The 24,315-nt window shown below is 41.2% G+C and overlaps 1 protein-coding gene across 1 annotated transcript in view; it reads left to right on the top strand.

Annotated features, from left to right (window-relative positions):
- The window catches only part of LOC133577648 (carboxyl-terminal PDZ ligand of neuronal nitric oxide synthase protein), a 111,446-nt gene that overhangs the window by 2,748 nt on the left and 84,383 nt on the right, over positions 1-24,315 (top strand). The window contains exon 2 of the mRNA XM_061931616.1: positions 2,700-2,771. Coding sequence (XP_061787600.1) covers positions 2,700-2,771 — 72 coding nt within the window. The remainder of the gene's footprint in view (positions 1-2,699; positions 2,772-24,315) is intronic.

Here is a 24,315-nt window from a genome sequence, read left to right as displayed (position 1 = left end):
AGTGAAACCTGGAGAGGCGTGATTGGGAAGAATGGCCGCCCGGATCTGAATCCGAGTGGTGTTTTGTTATTGGACTTTTGTGCTCGTCACAGATTGTCGATAACAAACACCATGTTCAAACATAAGGGTGTCCATATGTGCACTTGGCACCAGGACACCCTAGGCCGCAGTTCCATGATCGACTTTGTAGTTGTGTCATCGGATTTGCGGTCTCATGTTTTGGACACTCGGGTGAAGAGAGGGGCGGAGCTTTCTACCGATCACCACCTGGTGGTGAGTTGGCTGCGATGGTGGGGGAGGATGCCGGACAGACCTGGCAGGCCCAAACGCATTGTGAGGGTTTGCTGGGAACGCCTGGCAGAGTCTCCTGTCAGAGAGAGTTTCAATTCCCACCTCCGGAAGAACTTTGAACATGTCACGAGGGAGGCACTAGACATTGAGTCCGAGTGGACGATGTTCCGTGCCTCTATTGTCGAGGCGGCCGATTGGAGCTGTGGCCGCAAGGTGGTTGGTGCCTGTCGTGGCGGTAATCCTAGAACCCGCTGGTGGACACCAGCGGTAAGGGATGCCGTCAAGCTGAAGAAAGAGTCCTATCGGGCTTTTTTGGCTCATAGGACTCCGGAGGCAGCAGACAGGTACCGACAGGCCAAGCGATGTGCGGCTTCGGCGGTCGCGGAGGCAAAAACTCGGACATGGGAGGAGTTCGGGGAAGCCATGGAAAACGACTTCCGGACGGCTTCGAAGCGATTCTGGACCACCATCCGCCGCCTCAGGAAGGGGAAGCAGTGCAATGTCAACACCGTGTATGGTGAGGATGGTGTTCTGCTGACCTCGACGGATGTTGTGGATTGGTGGAGGGAATACTTCGAAGACCTCCTCAATCCTACCAGCACGTCTTCCTATGAGGAAGCAGGGCCTGGGGAATCTGTGGTGGGCTCTCCTATTTCTGGGGCTGAGGTTGCCGAGGTAGTTAAAAAGCTCCTCGGTGGCAAGGCCCCGGGGGTGGATGAGATCCGCCCGGAGTTCCTTAAGGCTCTGGATGTTGTGGGGCTGTCTTGGTTGACAAGACTCTGCAACATCGCGTGGACATCGGGGGCGGTACCTCTGGATTGGCAGACCGGGGTGGTGGTTCCTCTCTTTAAGAAGGGGAACTGGAGGGTGTGTTCCAACTATCGTGGGATCACACTCCTCAGCCTTCCCGGTAAGGTCTATTCAGGTGTACTGGAGAGGAGGCTACGCCGGATAGTCGAACCTCGGATTCAGGAGGAACAGTGTGGTTTTCGTCCTGGTCGTGGAACTGTGGACCAGCTCTATACTCTCGGCAGGGTCCTTGAGGGTGCATGGGAGTTTGCTCAACCAGTCTACATGTGCTTTGTGGACTTGGAGAAGGCATTCGACCGTGTACCCCGGGAAGTCCTGTGGGGAGTGCTCAGAGAGTATGGGGTAACGGACTGTCTTATTGTGGCAGTTCGCTCCCTGTATAATCAGTGTCAGAGCTTGGTCCGCATTGCCGGCAGTAAGTCGGACCCGTTTCCAGTGAGGGTTGGACTCCGCCAGGGCTGCCCTTTGTCACCGATTCTGTTCATAACCTTTATGGACAGAATTTCTAGGCGCAGTCAAGGCGTTGAGGGTATCTGGTTTGGTGGCTGCAGGATTAGGTCTCTGCTTTTTGCAGATGATGTGGTCCTGATGGCTTCATCTGGCCAAGATCTTCAGCTCTCACTGGATCGGTTCGCAGCCTAGTGTGAAGCGACTGGGATGGGAATCAGCACCTCCAAATCCGAGTCCATGGTTCTCGCCCGGAAAAGGGTGGAGTGCCATCTCCGGGTTGGGGAGGAGATCTTGCCCCAAGTGGAGGAGTTCAAGTACCTCGGAGTCTTGTTCACGAGTGAGAGAAGAGTGGATCGTGAGATCGACAGGCGGATCGGTGCGGCGTCTTCAGTAATGCGGACGCTGTATCGATCCGTTGTGGTGAAGAAGGAGCTGAGTCGGAAAGCAAAGCTCTCGATTTACTGGTCAATCTACGTTCCCATCCTCACCTATGGTCATGAGCTTTGGGTCATGACCGAAAGGACAAGATCACGGGTACAAGCGGCCAAAATGAGTTTCCTCCGCCGGGTGGCGGGGCTCTCCCTTAGAGATAGGGTGAGAAGCTCTGTCATCCGGGGGGAGCTCAAAGTAAAGCCGCTGCTCCTCCACATCGAGAGGAGCCAGATGAGGTGGTTCGGGCATCTGGTCAGGATGCCACCCGAACGCCTCCCTCGGGAGGTGTTTCGGGCACGTCCAACCGGTAGGAGGCCACGGGGAAGACCCAGGACACGTTGGGAAGACTATGTCTCCCGGCTGGCCTGGGAACGCCTCGGGATCCCTCGGGAGGAGCTGGACGAAGTGGCTGGGTAGAGGGAAGTCTGGGCTTCCCTGCTTAGGCTGCTGCCCCCGCGACCCGACCTCGGATAAGCGGAAGAAGATGGATGGATGGATGGAGTACCATTAAATTGAGGATTAAGATTCAGTGTTGATTTTTGAGTGGACCCCGGTCCGAAAGGTCAAGTCACATTTTAACATGAATAATTGTCATCCAAGTGTTAAAAGAGGGTGCACGTATAAACAAGTCTCACTGCTTTGAACATTTGTTGACTGTGGTTTTCATGTTAAAACCAGCATCATTAAAATCTCCCATTTGTGTGTGTGTGTGGCAGTATGTGGGGAGCCTGGACGTGCCGCGGCCCAACAGTCGCATGGAGATCGTGGCGGCCATGAGGAGGATAAGGGTAAGAAAAACACAAGCTGAAGTGGTGGCGTGATGGTTCTGTGTGTGAACGATAACACACTAATTGCACGCACAACAGCGAGAGTGTGTTGCTGTCAGATGACGTTTGTGCGCAGGGCAAAGTGATGCATGCTCTTGTTGGAGAGAGTTTGCATGGATGACTTCATCAGATTTTGACGTGTTCGTTTTAACTTGGTAGTTTAGTTTGAAGTTACACTGAGGATTCGACATCTCCGAAAAGGAGTAAGAAGAAGCGGCGCTTTTTTTTTTCAAATCCTATTTTTTCCTTTGTCCTAGCAATTTGTTCACTTCCTGTGTTCAACTTGTAGCACGTTACCACATTTCTAAGAAGTGTGTTCTAGTGAAAACGTATTCGTTTATTAAGAATTCATAAATGAATTGTCAAGTTGACGAAACATTGTGCAGTAATAAAGTGCGGACTATACGATAATTAGTAGTGTAATAGAATAAATACACAGTAGTTAAAAAACTGACAAACATTGCATGATAAATAGTGAGTATATGATAAATACAATTAGCATAAACATTGTAAGAAATACATAAATGTATATTTATTTAAGAAACATCTATATCTATCCATATATATATATATATATATATATATATATATATATATATATATATATATATATATATATATATATAATTTATTGTTAATTTAGTTTGAATGTCTTTATTTTAGAACTGCGTATTTGTATGTCCATTTATTTTTCATCAGTTTTTATGAGTATCTTTTTTTTTCAGTATATTTCACTAGTATTTATTTTTGTAATCAGCCTGACCTAAGCCTTGACAAAAATGTTTGTGATTAACACATGCTTTCATATCATTTGACAAAGTTGTAAACTGCAAGTAGATTAGATGTCATTATTCAATACCATTGAAATCAAGAGTAAGATGACTAATTCAGTGTCAGTATTTGAGTGGGCCCCGGAACCCTCTGTAATGGAAAAGTTGGGCCCCCAAGTCAAAAAGGTTAAGAAATCTGCTGGAGATAATAGATAATACCTTATAAAATAATGAGACTATGGACTTTTTGACATGGTTATGGTATTATGGCCCGTCACGATGCATTGTGGCCGTCTACTATCAAACATTTGTAGTTTTATAAGCAGTACTATGGTAATATTTGTTTGTACAGGAGGCTCCTCCTCCTGCATGTCATTGTTAGGACTCGTCCTACTCACCCTGACCCACGCTGTCCTGGTATCCCCCCTAGAGATGTTGCGCACAGAGGAGAGCGGGTCGGGGCGTAATCTAAGTGGGCCTCGTGGGGCTTTGACACGACAAGGCTCTTAAGCGCGGCTGAGTGAGCGCGCTCAGACCAAATGTGTGATTTCATTCTCAGCCCACACAGCAAAAAAAGCCAAAATGTGCATTTATCCTCTGAAATATGCATGAGGTTTTTTTCTCTGCCCAACTTCTTTCTTGGGATTCATTTTGTCAGTTTGCAGGTGATAAGTGGTGAGTTGAAGTTTGGTCAGAGGGACCCTCCTGGCAGGAACATGTATTTGAAATACTTTTGTCTGCAAATAGTTTTTTGTAGCACAGAGCAAGTAAACACAATCAGAAGGACTCAAAGAGGCCTAGAATCTTATTTTAAAGGCATAGACATTGATCGATTTGGAGCCTGATTTACTCAAGGTTTGCGTGTAGTAAAACACGTGTTAGCACACGCAAAGCTGATCTACTGAACAGGTGAAAAGTGGATTGTGTCTTTAAAGTGAGCAGAATAAGGCGTGTCTGCCTGTCTGTCTTCATTGATATGCAAAATATATGGAGATCAAAGCCCACAATACTGAGAGGAGAAAATGCAAATATATTATTTAGCACACAGAATGTGATTTATCAACACCAACACACTGTTTTGCTAGCACTATGTAATTAGCACGTTTGAAAAGGATGTGTAAACTGACTCGGTTACGCACACGGTTGTGAGAGAGGAGTGCTCGCTCTGCAAAGACACACGACAGACAGAGAATCCTCCGTCCTACATGTACGTTTCAACATATTTGGATCATCAGAAATAACAAATATTAGTCTATCCAGCAACATCCTTTTATCCTTTCTAAGCTGCTGGGTGACTGAAGAAGCTGATTAAAACAAACTGAATTACTGCGTTTTGTTGTCATTTAATATTTTTTTTAATGACATGTGGTTTTTTTCCACATAAAATATATATTACTTACATATATCCTATATAGTATGGATTTTTGATGTCTTGATCACATAAGTGCAGCTTCCCTTCAATGCACCTTTGGCGGCACAACAAAATCAAAATAAAAGTGGTTTTAATGTAGATGCACGGCACAATTGCTTTTAAAATGCCCATAAAAAGTGGTACATGTCTCCTACCATTTTAAAAACATAGCAAAAAGCCACAGGTAGGAGCATGTTAACGCAAATGTGCAGTAAATGAGTGTCTCCATTGTGATGCACTGTATAGTATACCCAAAATCTTCATTTAAATAAGACGGTCTGCACCATTTTTCACTTGCACACGCAGTCTTAGTTGATCACACGCCCACTAATAGTACACGCTATTTTATAGATTGCTCATGCTGTTTAGCGTGAGGTATGTACAAACCCCGTTTCCATATGAGTTGGGAAATTGTGTTAGATGTAAATATAAACGGAATACAATGATTTGCAAATCCTTTTCAACTCATATTCGATTGAATGCACTACAAAGACAAGATATTTGATGTTCAAACTCATAAACTTTAATTTTTTTTTGCAAATAATAATTAACTTAGAATTTCATGGCTGCAACACGTGCCAAAGTAGTTGGGAAAGGGCAACACTCAGTAAATGTTTGGGAACTGAGGAGACACATTTTTTAAGCTTCTCAGGTGGAATTCTTTCCCATTCTTGCTTGATGTACAGCTTAAGTTGTTCAACAGTCCGGGGGTCTCCGTTGTGGTATTTTAGGCTTCATCATGCACCACACATTTTCAATGGGAGACAGATCTGGACTACAGGCAGGCCAGTCTAGTACCCGCACTCTTTTACTATGAAGCCACGTTGATGTAACACGTGGCTTGGCATTGTCTTGCTGAAATAAGCAGGGGCGTCCATGGTAACGTTGCTTGGATGGCAACATATGTTGCTCCAAAACCTGTATGTACCTTTCAGCATTAATGGCGCCTTCACAGATGTGTAAGTTACCCATGTCTTGGGCACTAATACACCCCCATACCATCATAGATGCTGGCTTTTCAACTTTGCGCCTATAACAATCCGGATGGTTCTTTTTCTCTTTGGTCCGGAGGACACGACGTCCACAGTTTCCAAAAACAATTTGAAATGTGGACTCGTCAGACGACAGAACACTTTTCCACTTTGTATCAGTCCATCTTAGATGAGCTCAGGCCCAGCGAAGCCGACGGCGTTTCTGGGTGTTGTTGATAAACGGTTTTCGCCTTGCATAGGAGAGTTTTAACTTGCACTTACAGATGTAGCGACCAACTGTAGTTACTGACAGTGGGTTTCTGCAGTGTTCCTGAGCCCATGTGGTGATATCCTTTACACACTGATGTCGCTTGTTGATGCAGTACAGACTGAGGGATCGAAGGTCACGGGCTTAGCTGCTTACGTGCAGTGATTTCTCCAGATTCTCTGAACCCTTTGATGATATTACGGACCGTAGATGGTGAAATCCCTAAATTCCTTGCAATAGCTGGTTGAGAAAGGTTTTTCTTAAACTGTTCAACAATTTGCTCACACATTTGTTGACAAAGTGGTGACCCTCGCCCCATCCTTGTTTGTGAATGACTGAGCATTTCATGGAATCTAATTGTATACCCAATCATGGCACCCACCTGTTCCCAATATGCCTGTTCACCCATGGGATGTTCCAAATAAGTGTTTGATGAGCATTCCTCAACTTTATCAGTATGTATTGCCACCTTTCCCAACTTCTTTGTCACGTGTTGCTGGCATAAAATTCTAAAGTTAATGATTATTTGCAAAAAAAAAAAAATGTTTATCAGTTTGAACATCAAATATGTTGTCTTTGTAGCATATTCAACTGAATATGGGTTGAAAATGATTTGCAAATCATTGTATTCCGTTTATATTTACATCTAACACAATTTCCCAACTCATATGGAAACGGGGTTTGTACATATAGCCTATATAATAAGTATGAATTTTTGATGTCTTGATCACATAAGTGCAGCCTCCCTCCAATGCACCGTTGCCGGCACAACAAAAACCAAATAAAAGTAGTTTTAATGTAGATGCACGGCACAATTGCTTTTAAAATGCCCATAAAAAGTGGTACATGTCTCCTACCATTTTAAAAACATAGCAAAAAGTCACAGGTAGGAGCATGATAACGCAAATGTGCAGTAAATGAGTGTCTCCATGGTGATGCACTGTATAGTATACCCAAAATCCTCATTTAAATAAGACGGCCTGCACCATTTTTCACTTGCACACACAGTCTTTGTATATCACACGCCCACTAATAGTACACGCTATTTTATAGATTGCTCATGCTGTTTAGCGTGAGGTATGTAGATCTTAGGAAATCTGGCCCTAAATCAATTAATTTGATTAGAAAAAAGCTTTGATTTTTTTATATGTAGCTTTGATTAATCGTTTGATGAACATAACGAATATAAATTGTTCAAAATTCGGACAGTATAAAATAAGGTAAAACAAAATAAAAAGTAAACTAATGTCAAAGTTGAATGGCAGGTACATTATAGGTAAAATACACTAAATAGAAGGTGAAAAAAGGTAAATAACAGTAAATGAAAGGTAAAAGAAGGTTCAAAAAAATTAATGCATTAAATACAAGGTAAATAGAACATAAAGGAAGGTGAAATAAAAGATCCTTAAATTCATGGCAACCAGAACAATCTTATAATACACATTGAGACTATAAAGTGTGTCTTATCTGATTTACTTGATTAATCTACCAAACTAATCAATAGATTACTTGAATACTATAATAGTCGATTGCTGCATTCCTGATAGACATTATTGTGTAAAAAGTTTGATTTATTGTTTTAAGAACTTTATCCAGTGACACATTGTTAAAGGTCCCATTTGGTACTGTTTTTAAATGTGTCTCGCAATAGTGTATCGCAAGTGTGTTATAGGGTTTTGTTAAAGGACGCCTCAGTGAGTGTGTGGCACACTCACTGGCTGTATGGACTCTTTTATGATATTGTTTTGGCGTTTCATAATTGTGCCAACTGCTGGATTTAAAAAAAAGTCACAAGTGTCAAAGTGACCTGCAAATAAAAGGACGTCGTCCCCCCCCCCCCCCCCCCCCCCCCCCCCAAACAAATAGCTGTTCAGGCAGGAATATGTAACGTGCAACACTTTACATTTGTTGGCGCCCTGAGATCAAAAGAAACAAAAAAGAGATGAAGTGTACAAAGATGATGCGAATAATGCGTACAACTCATTTATGAAAATATTGGTTCATCTGTATAACAAGAACTGTAAAAAAAATGGCAGAAAAAAATGAATGAACAAACTTTGGATGACAAAAGAGATAAAAAATGCCTGCAAAAAAACTAATTTGTATAGAGCATTGTGACAGACTTCCTCCGTCCGGGTTCCACTGACTACCAAAGATGGCCATGGCGGCGAGCAGATTGTGACTTTGTTTTATTATTTCAATAAATCTTCGTCTTTTGTCGGGTCGCTTTTCAGCTCCGCCTCCACCTGCTCGCTCTTCCGCTTGCTTTTCAGCACCGCGTCGTCTGCCTCTTGCTCTAGCCCGCTCTCGCCCTGCACGTCCTGGTTTCTCCTCTCCTTCTCCCCCGTCCTCCTCTGCTGCTGCTGCCCTTTTATACAGTGAGAGGAGATTGCTGAATTGTGCCCAGCTGGGCGATCCACGCACCTGCCGTCCATTTCGGATTTGCCTCGCTGCTGGTCCGCCGACCACGTCTCCTCGCCGCCACCTCGCTGTCGGTCTGCCGGCCACGCCTCCCCACAAACATTTTTAAAATCGAGGACAAAAGACTCAGAAGGGAGGTAGAAAAATTGGAGTTGACAATAAAATTGGAGACACTATAATAGATAATATAAACAGTAGTTTTCTTGATCAAGTAAACAAGATTTAAATATTACAAACTGTGTCCAAATAAGACAATTATGTAAACATGAATATGACATTTATAAAGATCCATTTGTAATGTACATACTTGCCAACCCTCCCGGATTTTCCGGGAGACTCCCGAAATTCAGCGCCTCTCCCGAAAACCTCCCGGGACAAATTTTCTCCCGAAAATCTCCCGAAATTCAGGCGGAACTGGAAGCCACGCCCCCTCCAGCTCCATGCGGACCTGAGTGACGTGTCAACAGCCTGTATTCACGTCCGCTTTCCCACAATATAAACAGCGTGCCTGCCCAAACACATTATAACTGTAGAATGATGGAGGGCGAGTTCTTGGTTTCTTATGTGGGTTTATTGTTAGGCAGTTTCATTAACGTCCTCCCAGCGCGGTAACAACACACCACAACAGCATGTTTTATTCTACCGTAAAGCAGTTCGTCTGCCGTAAACAGCAATGTTGTGGTAATATATTGAGTTGGAGGCAATAACCAGGCGAGGTGATGAAGTAGGTCTCTTTACTGTAGACTTCAGAACAGACTCACACACTTGACGTCAGGTGCGCAACACCACGTAAATCGTTGGCCAACCACAAAGTAACCCCAGTACGCTATAGCCAACATTCACCAGGTGATGGCAACAGACAAACATAGATCACTCTATTACATTCCTCCCTTTTTAGAAATGTAGAAGTTACTCAAAATAAATAAACAACCCAACCAAAAAATGCAGCAGCTCAATTAAAAAACTGTACTTAAGCCACATTCTTTTTCTTTTTTTTTAGTACTGAACTCTTAACCCTCATTTGTAAACAATAACATGCTTATTATACAAACAGTATTTGTACACCTTTAACACAGATTTTTATACTGTCTTCAGAGATTCAGTGTTTTTGGTGGTACTCGAAACCTTTCTGGGTACCTGCGAAAGGGTGTTCAGCATGGTTAGAAAAATAGTGACAGAGAATAGAACAAGGATGGACAATTCAACCCTTAACTCAACAATGAGTAGATGAGTGTTATGTCTGTGTATATGTGTAAATAAATGAACACTGAAATTCAAGTATTTCTTTTATTTATATATATATATATATATATATATATATATATATATATATATATATATATATATATATATATATATATATATATATATATATATATATATATGAAATACTTGACTTGGTGAATTCTAGCTGTAAATATACTCCTCCCCTCTTAGCCACGCCCCCAACCACGCCCCGACCACGCCCCCCAGCCCCCACCCCCCACCCCCCACCTCCCGAAATCGGAGGTCTCAAGGTTGGCAAGTATGGTAATGTAACATTCATGAAAGGGATATTTCCAGACCATATGAACATTGCTAAAGTAATACCACTTTACAAAGGTCGAAACAAACACGAGTGCTTGAATTACAGGCATGTTTTTTATGAATTAAATAAATAAATGATCTGAACTGAACCCCACTCTTTAAATTGTGTTTTTCTCGTTTCCGTTTAGAATAAATTGCTGTGACTAGTGAGCTGAAAGAAGCGCTTCCCGATAAACAGTTTGGCGCTTCACAGTCAAATGACACAGCATGTATCAGCCATGTATTTGTTTTCTTAAAGTGACACACACATCAAGGTATCAAGGGTTATGACTCCTTGTATTTCACAATACATCGATGCTTCAGTATCATTTGAGCCATCACAAATGTTATCCACAATTAGCCTTGATGACACACTGTTTTGTGTGTCTGTAGCTTTAAACATGCTAACGAGCTACGTCTGTTTCCAAATGAGTGTGTCTTCAAGTCCCCGTTTGAACTTTTCACTGTAACTCTTGTCTGACGTAATAGGCGCCAAATACCTCTTGCAACAGGAGCGTAGCTATGTTAGCTACATGCTAACATTACATTTGACCATTGTCATGCTTTGCACATTCTGCATTATGCTTCTGTATTTATGTATATAGTATAATATTTAAACAACACATTCAGAACATTCGTTTTCAGGACTGGACTGTGCACCTTACCTCCTTTTGCACTATTTTTCTTTTCTTTCTTTCCTATGTTTTGCATATTTATAGACTGTCGCACTGATACTGGAGTTGCTTTTAATCTCATTGTACCTGTGTATGGTGACAATAAAAGGCATTCTATTCTATTCTATATTCGCTGAAGAATAACTAAAGGATCTATCTTACAGCTCCCACGTCTGTAACTGACTGACGGATAGTTGGTAGAGCTGCATTTTAAGATGTGCAGCGAAGCTTGCTTTAAAAAAATAAATTAATATTTGTTTTTACAGAAAGGTGACTGTCTGTGCAGGGTGGGCTCATTAAGCGGGCCAGAGGCAATATCATGTCAACCAGGAAGAAAGATTTACATGAATTAGGCAAGTGTTTGAGAGGAGCAAACAATTGAGGATATGGTTGATTTTTCTCACATTTGGTACTCATTAACAGGCTTGGAAGATAATTAAAGTGACATTTTTGCATACTCCCCGCTATACTCGATATATCGCGGGTTTGTCTCTGTGCGATATACAAAATGACTATATCGTGATTCCCGGGCGCGGCACCGCTGCTGCCCACTGCTCCTCTCACCTCCCAGGGGGTGAACAAGGGGATGGGTCAAATGCAGAGGACAAATTTCACCACACCGAGTGTGTGTGTGACAATCATTGGTACTTTAACTTTAACTTAATATACGTCATACGCCCTCGCCGAGCAGAGAGGTAGCGACATGGGTAACATTAGCTGTGGCAGGTGGTGTAAGCGGAGCGGTGCGAGTGGTAATACGAGAGAGAGAAGGTGCGAATCTGGTAACAAATAAAGGAAGAAGAATTCATTCCCAAGAAAAACAGCACAGGGTCTATCGTCTGGCGGTGGTTTGGCTTCAAGCGGGAATATGTCGAACAGACAACCGTAATATGTCAAGTATGCTGCAAAAGCGTTGCTACAAAAAGTAGCAGCACTGCTAATTTGTAGCATCATTTGAAACGTCACCCGCTAGAGAATGAAGAGTGCTTGAAACTCCGCATGTCAACATCTCCGTTCGGTGCCACACCCACAAAATGCCCAAGCAACCATTTCCAGATCAACACCGTATGACAAAAATAGTCCACAACAGAAGGAGATAATGTCCGCAGTAAGTAATTTGATTTCCTATTATGCAACTCATTTTTATTTGACAGTTATTGAAATATCTTGTGTGACATCATGCACAAAAGTGCACTTTATTTGTTTTAAACTATAGTAGTGGCGTTCTGTACAAAAAGTGCACCTTCATTTAGTGTTGTTTTGATATGTCATCTTAGTGACATCATGAACTAAAGTGCACTAATAGCTTGTTTTAAAATGTCTCTGACAATCTTGCACTTTTTGTTTTGGAAATGACATGAATGTTTGTGCCACTGTTTAATAACTGTTTAATAAATACAGTTTTGGTAAATTGGCTTAGTTGTGATTTCCCTCTCTGCATGAAAGTTTAAAATTAGCATAAATTAATGCAGTATGTGACAAGAATGTTTCAATGTAGACACATAGAATCATCATACTGGTGTGATTTTATGCATCAAGTGTTCATTCAAGGCTAAGGCAAAATATTGAGATATATATCGTGTATCGTAACATGGCCTAAAAATATCGAGATATTAATAAAAGGCCATATCGCCCAGCCCTACTCCCCGCCTACCGCCGAATGCAGCTGAGATAGGCTCCAGCACCACCCGCGACCCCGAAAGGGACAAGCGGTAGAAAATGGATGGATGGAAGGATTTTTGCATTCCCAAAGGACCTTCAAGTTTAGATTTGTCACTGGTGTTTGCGTGTGGCAGCGTTCAGCTGGTTTCATTAGACGTCTAGGGGTTTTCCTCATCAATTACCCAGAGCTCAAACACATTTGCTGCTGACTGGAGGCGTTCTAGGGAGTATAACATTAGAAAAGCCACTGGATTTAATTGAGCGCTAATGGTGTGAACAGCTTTTGTTTACCAGAAAGCATACAGTAGTGTGCAAAAATAAACAGATGAGCATAAAACAATAATAAACAGGTTACAATGCAACATAAGAAGACAATCTTTATTGTCACATTTGTGTGCCAACATGTTGTCTCTGCATTTGACCCATCCTCTTATTGTTGAGGATCTGGTTAAAAGTGAACCAACTTTGTTTCTTATTATGAATATTTATTAAACGGTAACTGCTAGGAGTGTCCTGATCTGATACTGATTTCGGATATCAGCAAAAAAATATTTTTGTTTATATCTGCTTGCATCTAAATTTTCTGATACAAAGCTCCAATACAAGCAAATACTGTAACATCTAAACGTCCTCCAATAAGCACACAAGGTCGGTCTTGTATTTTGGTCAAGTCATCCACAAAAGGTAGGCTATATGTGACTAAATGCTAACATCTAAGCACACAATAGCACACAAGCTATACATACATATGTGTCCAATATTGCAGTGTAGTATTACTTACACATACAAAGTCTCCAAGGCAAAAGTGCATTAGAAAGTATCCAGTAGCAAACGTGTTGGCATCATTCAACTTACTGCATCATGTGCTTAACTTAATATAATCACAACCTCAAAGTAATTACCACTCCACTTCAACTTAAAGACAGCTCAAGTCTCTTCCAGACAGTTAATAATGAATAGGTTAGTGCTTTTTTATACCTACCATTGTTCTCTGTTCGACTAATTTCCCTCGATCAAACCTTTTATAATATTGCATATTACAACGTCAAACAAGTATGTACAAAGCATCCTGATTTTGAATTTGACCAATATTGGCATTGGCCAAATATTGGTATTGTATCAGAAATGAAAGAGTTGTATTGAGACCCCTAATAGCTGCCTTTTTAGGGGGTATTTAACATGCTCAAAAATGTAGCAAGCCTGGCGAGAATCTTTGTATTTTAGGTAGGGTGGGGTACCGAATTCGCAACTTTATAGGCACCGACCGAATTATGTCACTATAACTGGGTATCGACTCACATGATATCAAACGGTGCTATATTTGCATGTGACGTCGCGTCCGGTTCCAGACTCCTCTCAAATGGTTGCAGACTAAATACTGGCTCACGTCAACAATCACTCAAGCAGCACTCGGGGCGGACTCAGCCAAAGTCCCTCGAAGTAATGTTACAATTTTCAACACCAACAAAGCATATATGCTTGGTAGAAAACCCTCAAACTTTTATGATCCACTCTTCCAAAATGTGCTGGCTTAATACTTATGGATTTGCCATAGACAGCCTACTATTAGCATTAGCCATTTTACATGGCGATTTCAACACCTTTAGTAATTAAAACTACAACTAAGATGCACATAACAATCAAACAGCTGGTGTGAGTACACTACTTACACTACAAACCCTTTTTAGGGCGCAACATAACACATTTAGCTTCCTGAAAAAAGTTACTTGCTAGTTGGACGACATACCAGGGTAGCCTGTACAGTACTGCCATCTAATGTCTTGGAAGTGCAACTGTATTGCAAATGTTATAACAAGATAACAGCACTGTTATCATAATCAGCTCATTTGTAAATGTTACATAAAAAATATATACAGTATATTTACAATTATATTTATTAACACACACAAAAGTACCAAAAATTGAGTACGGGTATATAGGAATGTAACGGTATCAAAATCTTACGGTACGATATTATTGTGATGTATGTCTAAAAAAAAAAAGATGCCATAGTCTGGGCTCAAATTTAAGAGTGCCGCGACCGCCCTCGTCTTTCGCCGTAATGCCCAAAAAATGTACCAACATTTGCGGCAAGAACATGCCGTAACCACCCTTGACTTTTTACTTGTTAATGGACGAGGGATGTAGCGGTAAACGGTATAATGATAATTTGCGATCAAATTCCAGACGGTTAGTAATACCGTTAAATGTTTTAATTACCGAAAAAAGGTAATTTCTTAATGCATTTTCGGAAACACGAAGTCAGGCGCATGCGCACGAGGTGTTTGATAATCATGGAGGACCAACGACACGGACTTTGCTCATCTTTTATTTAACTGCAAACTGTATCAGTGTTCAAATAACATCAATACTAGCTAAAATGTTTTGTCATCTCATCGAATTGAACGCAAGCTGTGAAGATTGTTTATTCGATGTGTGAGGTATCACTACGGGGTTTTTTGTTGTTGTACTGAAACACTAGGGAGGCGTTGGAGAAGAACAAAGCTTGTTTATTAGACTTCATCTTCATTAGCCAAACTGCTCTGTGTTTTTTTTATATCAAAAAGTAAACACCAGGTTTGTGTTCTTTTTACATTAATTGTGTTTTTTTCATGTCACAAATGTGTTACTTCAAAAATCATTCATGTGACACATCATTTTGTTAATGTTTTATTGTATATAGTTAATTACTATAAGACATATTTCTGCTCAAACTCTTAATGGATCTGTCCCGATACAACATCTATATGTACATCAGTGTTTCCCCCAGAAAATTTGTTAAGGTGGTGTCTCTCCGGCGGACAGACCGGGGAAGGGGGTGGGTGGAAGGGGGTGGGTGGGTGGAAGGATCGGTGTAACTCGGCCTGTCGCCATCACGTCTCCACCTCGTCACTGCCACCACAGCCTGGGGGGGCAATAGACTACAGACTGCGGTAAAGTAGGCCGGCTTCGTCGCGTGAAGAAGCCTACAAGTTTTGGTTATGTTTTCCGCTCCATTTGCTGAATGGCGATATACGATATATATCTCGATATTTTTTCCGTAAAGTAAAAACAAAACAGTGCTAGTTACCTGAGATACTAAGTATGTCATTATTATGACTTAGTAAGTCAATATTTTGACTTAGTAATTTACTCTAAGTCAAAATAATGACAAAATAATGACTTACTAAGTCAAAATAATGACAAAATAATGACTTACTAAGTCAAATTAATGACTTACTGTAAGTAAGCGTTTGCAATAAGCGTTTGAAAAAAAGAGTTAAAAGTGGGGCCACATGCTGACATATGTTCAACTCATCATGCTTAATTTATTATAGCATTTGGGAAGCCTGTAGTTGATTTTTATTATGTAAATGTTATATTTTTATCAACATGTGATAGCAGGGACCTTGCCATTCAAAACTAGGCTGCTACATTACTAATGATTAATGTAACTATAGGTGAAAAAATAGTACAATAGCAATAGGAGAGACTATTCATCCCTGAACACCATTGAGTTCATGTAGGCTTTATGATGGAGTTACATTATTATATCAACTATGAGACAACTTCAGGAAACTCTTCATTTAACATAATGTCCTTTTTTGCTGCTTCAACACAGCTCAATCAACACAGAAAAGGGTAAAGTGAAATAACTTAGCTGTTAACTGTAGGTCAATAATGCTTGTCTTTTTCTCAGACAGACAGGGCTTTGCTGTCCGTAACACACACACACACGCAAGCACACACACCGCAAAATGAGCTAATGTTATGCTAAAAGCTAATTAGCCTTCACCTCAAGGACTGCGAGTGAGCTGAGCTACCGCTTATGTTTTAGAACGTCAACAGGCTCACAGTGATGTTACTAGTAGTTGACTGGGAGGTGTTTATTATAATTTGGGGAGAGTCCGCTGCATTATGCTTACCTGCTAAACACCTTTCTGCTTACTCCACCGTCTCTCCTCTCTGCCTGTGCCTTGAGCACTGACTCCATGCGCTCTGAATACGCAATTGGCTGTTACACACGCTCTGAATACGCACTGCTGATTGGCTGTTACCGCTCTGCGTGTAACCAATCAGATGGTTCTTTGGGTGGGACAATGCTGGGTGCTGCAGAGACATATTAGCAGAGGCAGAACTAAGCGGAGGGTAAAAATGTAAAAATAGAGATAAAGGCATCATGTATTTGGGGGTTAAATCACCAAAAATGATTCCCGGGCGCGGCCACCGCTGCTGCTCACTGCTCCCCTCACCTCCCAGGGGGTGATCAAGGGTGATGGGTCAAATGCAGAGAATAATTTCTCCACACCCAGTGTGTGTGTGACAATCATTGGTACTTTAACTTTAACTTTAACTTTAATGACAAAAAGCTGACAAGTTGATGTTATTAAAGAATTTAAAAAAAGTAATGTTTGTCTATAAATATATGGATAATGTTTATCTATAGTCTCTTTATTAGACATTACAAATGACATGATGGTATTACGTTCACACCCCAACACTGCTTTACTTAACAATCAGTAATCATGATTTCAATATTGATAACAATAATCCTAATTATTACTTTGGCCATAATTGGCAGCCTTAGATCTCATACATGAACACTATTTTTTATCTATTTTTTATATATATATATATATCCTGCCTCGAAAGAAAATATTGTTTGCCTTGGTGCCCTAAAATATGAGCCCTCCTTTAAGGCAACAATTGCCTTGACCTTAAAAAGTAAACATTCGAGTAGTGAAGTAGCAGGAATGTTTAGGATAAACTAAAATGTTCCAATCATATTTATTACTACAAACATGTATTTTTAAGTGCAAAGAACAGTGTCTCTCAACGTTCACTATATGAGTCCTCTACTGTGGATAGTTTGTATATGATCCAATGGTAAAATGCAGTTTCTCAGAAAAGAGAACTCACATTTTAATAATGTCAATACCTCACAAATTGACGTGAATACCTCACGCGGCCTCTGCGCACAACAAATCTATGCCACACAAAACATCAAAGTCCACCTGAACTCTTAACAAAATAAACTCATCACAAAGGATTCTGTATGATTTTGCAAAGCTACTGTGAGTGACAGGTGACGACAAGCAGATTGTTCGCAATTATTGAGACGCTTTAAAGAGGACAGAAATCGATCACTTTACTTGAGCAAGTTTATTGTATTTAATGTCCTTTGTGTTCTTTGATGTTTGATGTAAGCCCAGGCTTAGACCGATATTTTATTTATTTATTTATTTATTTATTCCCCCCCCATTGTTTACCTGTATCTCACCTTTTTTGTAAAGGGCGCCGGAAGTTGGCAGACCCGTCAGCGATCCTTTTCTGTCTCCCTGTAATGTTTGTCTGATCTTGAATGGGATTGTGCTGAAAATTTTAATTTCCCCTCAGGGATTAATAAAGCATTTCTGATTCTGATTCTGATTCCAAGTCGTTACACTATGACTCCTCAATCAGATATGTGCTTATTCTCCCGTCATTTATTAAGAATGTTCATTTGTGGATATTACCCGTGAAATGCTGTTGCTAGATTACAGAAATGCTCATAAAAAGATATATTTTACAGACAGAAATTTACAGGAATGTACACGTTATCCCATGCTTACATCTCATTGTGCAACATGTAAATGTTTTAAAGGGAAGTATATGTGATCTAAAATGGGTACAAGTTTTTTCTAAAGTAGGACCACCACCAGACATACAATACTGTCATCTCAGGGCGTTCAATCCATCGCAACTGAACTGCTTGGTTTGTCTTGGAAAACGTTTCGCCTCTCATTCGAGTAGACTTCATTAATTAATGCTCATAGACTTAGATTGGTCAGATCTGCCAAAACCCCAAATATTTATACTCTAAAACCAGTAGTGTGTGCCTGAGCAAGGATGGTTTCGCCATATCGTAGTGAGAAAAACAACTGTTGAGATGCAAACAAACAATCCTAACTGTCAAAGCCAACAACAGTCGAAGTGTAAATTCCCCTCGTTAGCATTGAGATATTGTGTGGCAGAATGATCAACTACTACCCGTCCAAAATAGTCGGAATCCCCCACGTAAGCGTTCCATTCAGTTGTAAACAAATGGCAAAAATAGCATTCTGGTCACGGATGTTCCTAACTCCTGTTATTAGTTGGAGGCTAAATTGCAGAGTCTTTTAGGAATGGTTGAAAGGACAGTGTTGTATGTGGGAGACAGGTGGTGTCGCAGACCACCTCTGTTCAAGGATGGTTTTTTAACCTTGACATGATGGCTTCCCTCACTCCTCTTTCGTACCATCCGTCCTCCCTGTCCAGAATCTGTACATGTTTGTTGTCAAAGGAGTGCTGTTTCTCCCAGAGGTGCAGGTAGACAGCTGAGTCTAGACCTGAAGACTTTGTTGTCAAAGGAGTGCTGTTTCTCCCTGAGGTGCAGGGAGACAGCTGAGTCTTGGACTGAAGAGTTTGTTGTCAAAGGAGTGCTGTTTCTCCCTGAGGTGCAGGTAGACAGCTGAGTCTTGGACTGAAGACTTTGTTGTCAAAGGAGTGCTGTTTCTCCCTGAGGTGCAAGTAGACAGCTGAGTCTTGGACTGAAGAGTTTGTTGTCAAAGGAGTGCTGTTTCTCCCTGAGGTGCAGGTAGACAGCTGAGTCTTGGACTGAAGAGTTTGAGCGTCTATGCTGTGCCATGCGTTGGCTTAGTGGTTGTTTTGTTTCCCCAGTATATGAATCATTACACTGGATAGCATACACCAGATTGTTTTTGTGGGTGTGGGGTGTCCGGTCTTGAGGATGCACCAGTCTTTGTCTCAGGGTGTCGCCTGGTTTGAAATGTACTGGGATGTTGTGTTGGTTCAACATTCTTCTGAGTTTCTTAGATAGCCCTGATACATATGGAATGACAAGATGTCACCTTTTTCCTCATCCACTCTGTTCTTGTTATTTCTGGAAATAGTTTGGACTAGATCTGACCAATCTAAGTCTAAGACTCCATGTGACCAATTTAAGTCAAAGACTAGATGTGACCAATTTAAGTCTAAGACTAGATGTGACCAATCACAGTCTAAGACTGGATGTGACCAATCTAAGTCAAAGACTGGATGTGACCAATCTAAGTCAAAGACTGGATGTGACCAATCTAAGTCAAAGACTGGATGTGACCAATCTAAGATAAAGACTGGATGTGGCCAATCTACGTCTCAAGACTAGATCTGACCAGTCTAAGACTAGATGTGACCAATCTAAGTCTAAGACTAGATGTGACCCATCTAAGTCTAAGACTAGATGTGACCCATCTAAGTCTGAGACTAGATGTGACCCATCTAAGTCTAAGACTAGATGTGACCCATCTAAGTCTGAGACTAGATGTGACCCATCTAAGTCTAAGACTAGATGTGACCAATCTAAGTCTAAGACGAGATGTGACCCATTTAAGTCTAAGACTCAATGTGACCAATATAAGTCTTAGACACGATGTGACCAATATAAGTCTAAGACCAGATGTGACCAATCTCAGTCCAAGACTGGATGTGACCAATTTCAGTCTAAGACTGGATGTGACCAATCTAAGTCTATGAGGACGAACTGATAAAGCCTACTCGGATGAATGGCGAAACGTCTTCCAAAACAATAGATTGAATGCCATTAGATTATAACATATCATACTATATTGGGAAGATTTTGAAACCGTCATACCACGGTATCTAAAAAAACCTGTTACATCCCTGCCGGTATCGGTTCCCAGGTATAGGGAATTTATATTGTATGGGTTCAAATGTGAACAGTCCGCATCCTTTATTTCAGGGTAGTAATTCAGTGGTAGTACTGTACTGTAGTACTGCCGGGTCGACTTCCATTCTGTGTCTGTGTAGTTTCTGCAGAACAAAACATTTACTAGGCTGTACGAAAGACGACTGCAGAGCACAAAGTGGCGGCATGGAAGCTGCCAAAGCCACCGTGGCCCCAGCTAATCTCTTTATTCTCCGACATGAGAGGAGACCGGAGGGCGGGGCCGGCGGCCGCACCTGCCGGTTCCCACGGCGAGAGGCCGCAAAGACACAATGTCGCACCCCGCGGGTCTTTTTACAAATGTGTGTGAGGCAGCCCGCTGGTCCTCACGCTTTCATTCAGTTTGACCAGCAGCGTAGAAAGCCCTCCAATGGCGTGCGCGCTGCATTCCAACACTTGGGAGTGACCAACAGTGAGACTCACATGGCGGAAGAGGAGGAGGAGGTCCTTCCAAAAAACGAAAGCATCTCCTTGTGGTGTTTTCTCTCACTCTTGTCCTGAGCAAAATAGAGCGCCTGGATGTATCTCCTCCATGTTGACAGAAATAGACGACTTGAGGGTAGGCAGCGCTTCCCTTTTAATTCCCATCCTCCCTAATGGGATTTTCTCAGATGTACGCCAGGATGCGGCCTCCTCTCGCCGACTGCCAAGAGTCTCATGGGGTTTTTCCTCGTTTTCCCTCTTAGCGCCTGTTTTTAGCCTTTTGTCCGCATGGATCGCCAACGCCAACACAAGCATGGGGTTTTCTGGATTGTCCGCAATTCTTTAGAGCAGGGGTGTCCAAACTATGTGTGTTCAGTTTGGACCACGACAAGCATGGGGTTTTCTGGATCGTCCGCAATTCTTTAGAGCCGGGGTGTCCAAACTATGTGTGTTCAGTTTGGACCACGAGACGTCGCCAGTTGAAAGAGTCTTGCCCACGTTGTGCCTCCAAATTAATTTCAAATGTCTGACCACATAATTGCTGCAAGTTTTCTGCCATCTTGTGGACAATAGCAGTAATACAGGTTAATGATCACGAATTGAAGAGCACTAGCATAGCATTTGTATACATGACCCAATCCAAACAACCTTTCCCACTCATGGCGCAAATGAACTAAATTAACTAACACTAAAAGTCAACACACAAGGTCACACATTACACAACCTGCTCACTCAACTTTGTAGATATTATAAAACATGGCCAAGCCCCACACATCATTCAAAATGACACCCATTTAAATCCCCTGCAATGCATGATGGGCAAAATGCAAAACACTCTCTCCACGCTTATCCTTGTTTGGTGTGTTTTAGCTGCTTGATATTTCTGATTGATTTACAAAACTTTAAGAAGGTCGTCACGGAAATTATCAAGGTTGGAGTCGAACTTTTACATACTCTTAATATCTAATTACTTTAATTATTAATTATATGTATATAAATATGTACAGACATAGGCTGCAGCACCCCCCGTGACCCCGAAAGGGAAAAGTGGTAGGAAATGGATGGATGGATATATGCATATATATTTATATATATATATATATATATATATATATATATATATATATATATATATATATATATATATATATATATATGTATATATAGTGCTTCCCCCAGAAAATGTGTTAGTTAAGGTGGTCACTCTCCAGGGGGAGGGGACCGGGGAAGGGGGTGGGTGGGTGTAAGGATCAGTGTAACTGGGCCTGTCGCCATCACGTCTCCACCTCGTCACTGCCACCACAGCCTGGGGGGGCTATAGACTACAGACTGAATGAAGTAGGCAGGCTTCGTCACGTGAAGAAGCCTACAACTTTTGGTTGTGTTTTCCGCTCCATTTGCTGAATGGTGATATACGATATATATTTCGATATTTTTTTCGTAAAGTAAAAACAAAACAGTCCTAGTTACCTGAAATACTAAGTACGTCATTATGACTTACTAATTTACAAAGTCAAAATATTGTCAAAATAATGACTTACAAAGTCAAATTAATGACTTACTGTAAGTAAGCGTTTGCAATAAGCGTTAAAAGTGGGGCCACATGCTCAACTCATCATGCTTAATTTATTACAGCATTTGGAAAGCCTGTAGTTGAAGTTTTTATTATGTAAATGTTATATTTTTAGCAACATGTGATAGCAGGGACCCTGCCATTCAAAACTAGGCTGCTACATTACTAATGATTAATGTAACTGTAGCTGAAAAAATAGTACAATAGCAATAGCAACCTACTCAGTGGCCTAGTGGTTAGAGTGTCCGCCCTGAGATCGGTAGGTTGTGAGTTCAAACCCCGGCCAAGTCATACCAAAGACTATAAAAATGGGACCCATTACCTCCCTGCTTGGCACTCAGCATTAAGGGTTGGAATTGGGGGTTAAATAACCAAAAATGATTCCCGGGCGCGGCACCGCTGCTGCCCACTGCTCCCTTCACCTCCCAGGGGGTAAACAAGGGGATGGGTCAAATGCAGAGGACAAATTTCACCACACCTAGTGTGTGTGTGACAATCATTGGTACTTTAACTTTAACTTTAGGAGAGACTATTCATCCCTGAACACCATGGAGTTCATGTAGGCTTTATGATGCAGTTACATTATTATATCAACTATCAGAGACAGCTTCAGGAAACTCTTCATTTAACATAATGTCCTTTTTTGCTGCTTCAACACAGCTCAATCAACACAGAAAAAGGTAAAGTGAAATAACTTAGTTGTTAACTGTATGTCAATAATGCTTGTCTTTCTCTCAGACAGACACACACGCATGCACACACACCGCACAGTGAGCTAACTTTATGCTAAAAGCTAATTAGCCTTCACCTCAAGGACTGCGAGTGAGCTGAGCTGCCGTTTATGTTTCTAGAAAGTCAACGGGCTTATAGTGATGTTCCTAGTAGTTGACTTGGAAGTGTTTATTATATTTTGGGGAGAGTCAACTGCATTATGCTTACCTGCTAAACCATACTTGCCAACCTTGAGACCTCCGATTTCGGGAGGTGGGGGGTGGGGAGGGGCGTGGTCGGGGGGCGTGGGACGTGGTTGAGTGAGGGGGCGTGGTTGGGGGCGTGGTTAAGAAGGGAGGAGTATATTTACAGCTAGAATTCACCAAGTCAAGTATTTCATATATATATATATATATATATATATATACTCAAGTATTTCATATACCTGTGTATATATATATATGAAATACTTGACTTTCAGTGAATTCTAGCTATATATATATATATATTTATTTTATATATATATATATATATATATATATATATATATTTTATATATATATATATATATATATATATATATAAAATAAATATATATATATATATATATATATATATATATAAAATAAATATATATATATATATATATATATAGCTAGAATTCACTGAAAGTCAAGTATTTCATATATATATATATATATATATATATATATATATGAAATACTTTACTTTCAGTGAATTCTAGCTATATATATATATATATATATATTTATTTATTTTATATATATATATATATATATATATATATATATATATATATATATATATATATGCATGTACAGTAGATGGCAGTATTGTCCTGTTTAAGAGTGTCACAACATTGCTGTTTACGGCAGCAGAACTGCTTTACGGTAGACGAAAACGTGACTGCTGTTGTTGTGTGTTGTTACCGCGCTGGGAGGACGTTAATGAAACTGCCAACAATAAACCCACATAAGAAACCAAGAACTCGCCCTCGATCATTCTACAGTTATAATGTGATTGGGCAGGCACGCTATTTATATTGTGGGAAAGCGGACGTGAGAACAGGCTGGCCGCTGTCGACACGTCACTCAGGTCCGCATGGAGCTAGAGGGGGCGTGGCCTCCAGCTCCGCCTGAATTTTCGGAGATTTTCGGGAGAAAATTTGTCCCGGGAGGTTTTCGGGAGAGGCGCTGAATTTCGGGAGTCTCCCAGAAAATCCGGGAGGGTTGGCAAGTATGTGCTAAACACCTTTCTGCTTACTCCACCGTCTCTCCTCTCTGCCTGTGC

The sequence above is a fragment of the Nerophis lumbriciformis genome, linkage group LG39 (assembly GCF_033978685.3).
Source record: "Nerophis lumbriciformis linkage group LG39, RoL_Nlum_v2.1, whole genome shotgun sequence".
Classification (NCBI taxonomy): domain Eukaryota; kingdom Metazoa; phylum Chordata; class Actinopteri; order Syngnathiformes; family Syngnathidae; genus Nerophis; species Nerophis lumbriciformis.
Note: the sequence above shows the minus strand (reverse complement) of the source record. Positions and strands in the feature narration are given on the sequence as shown.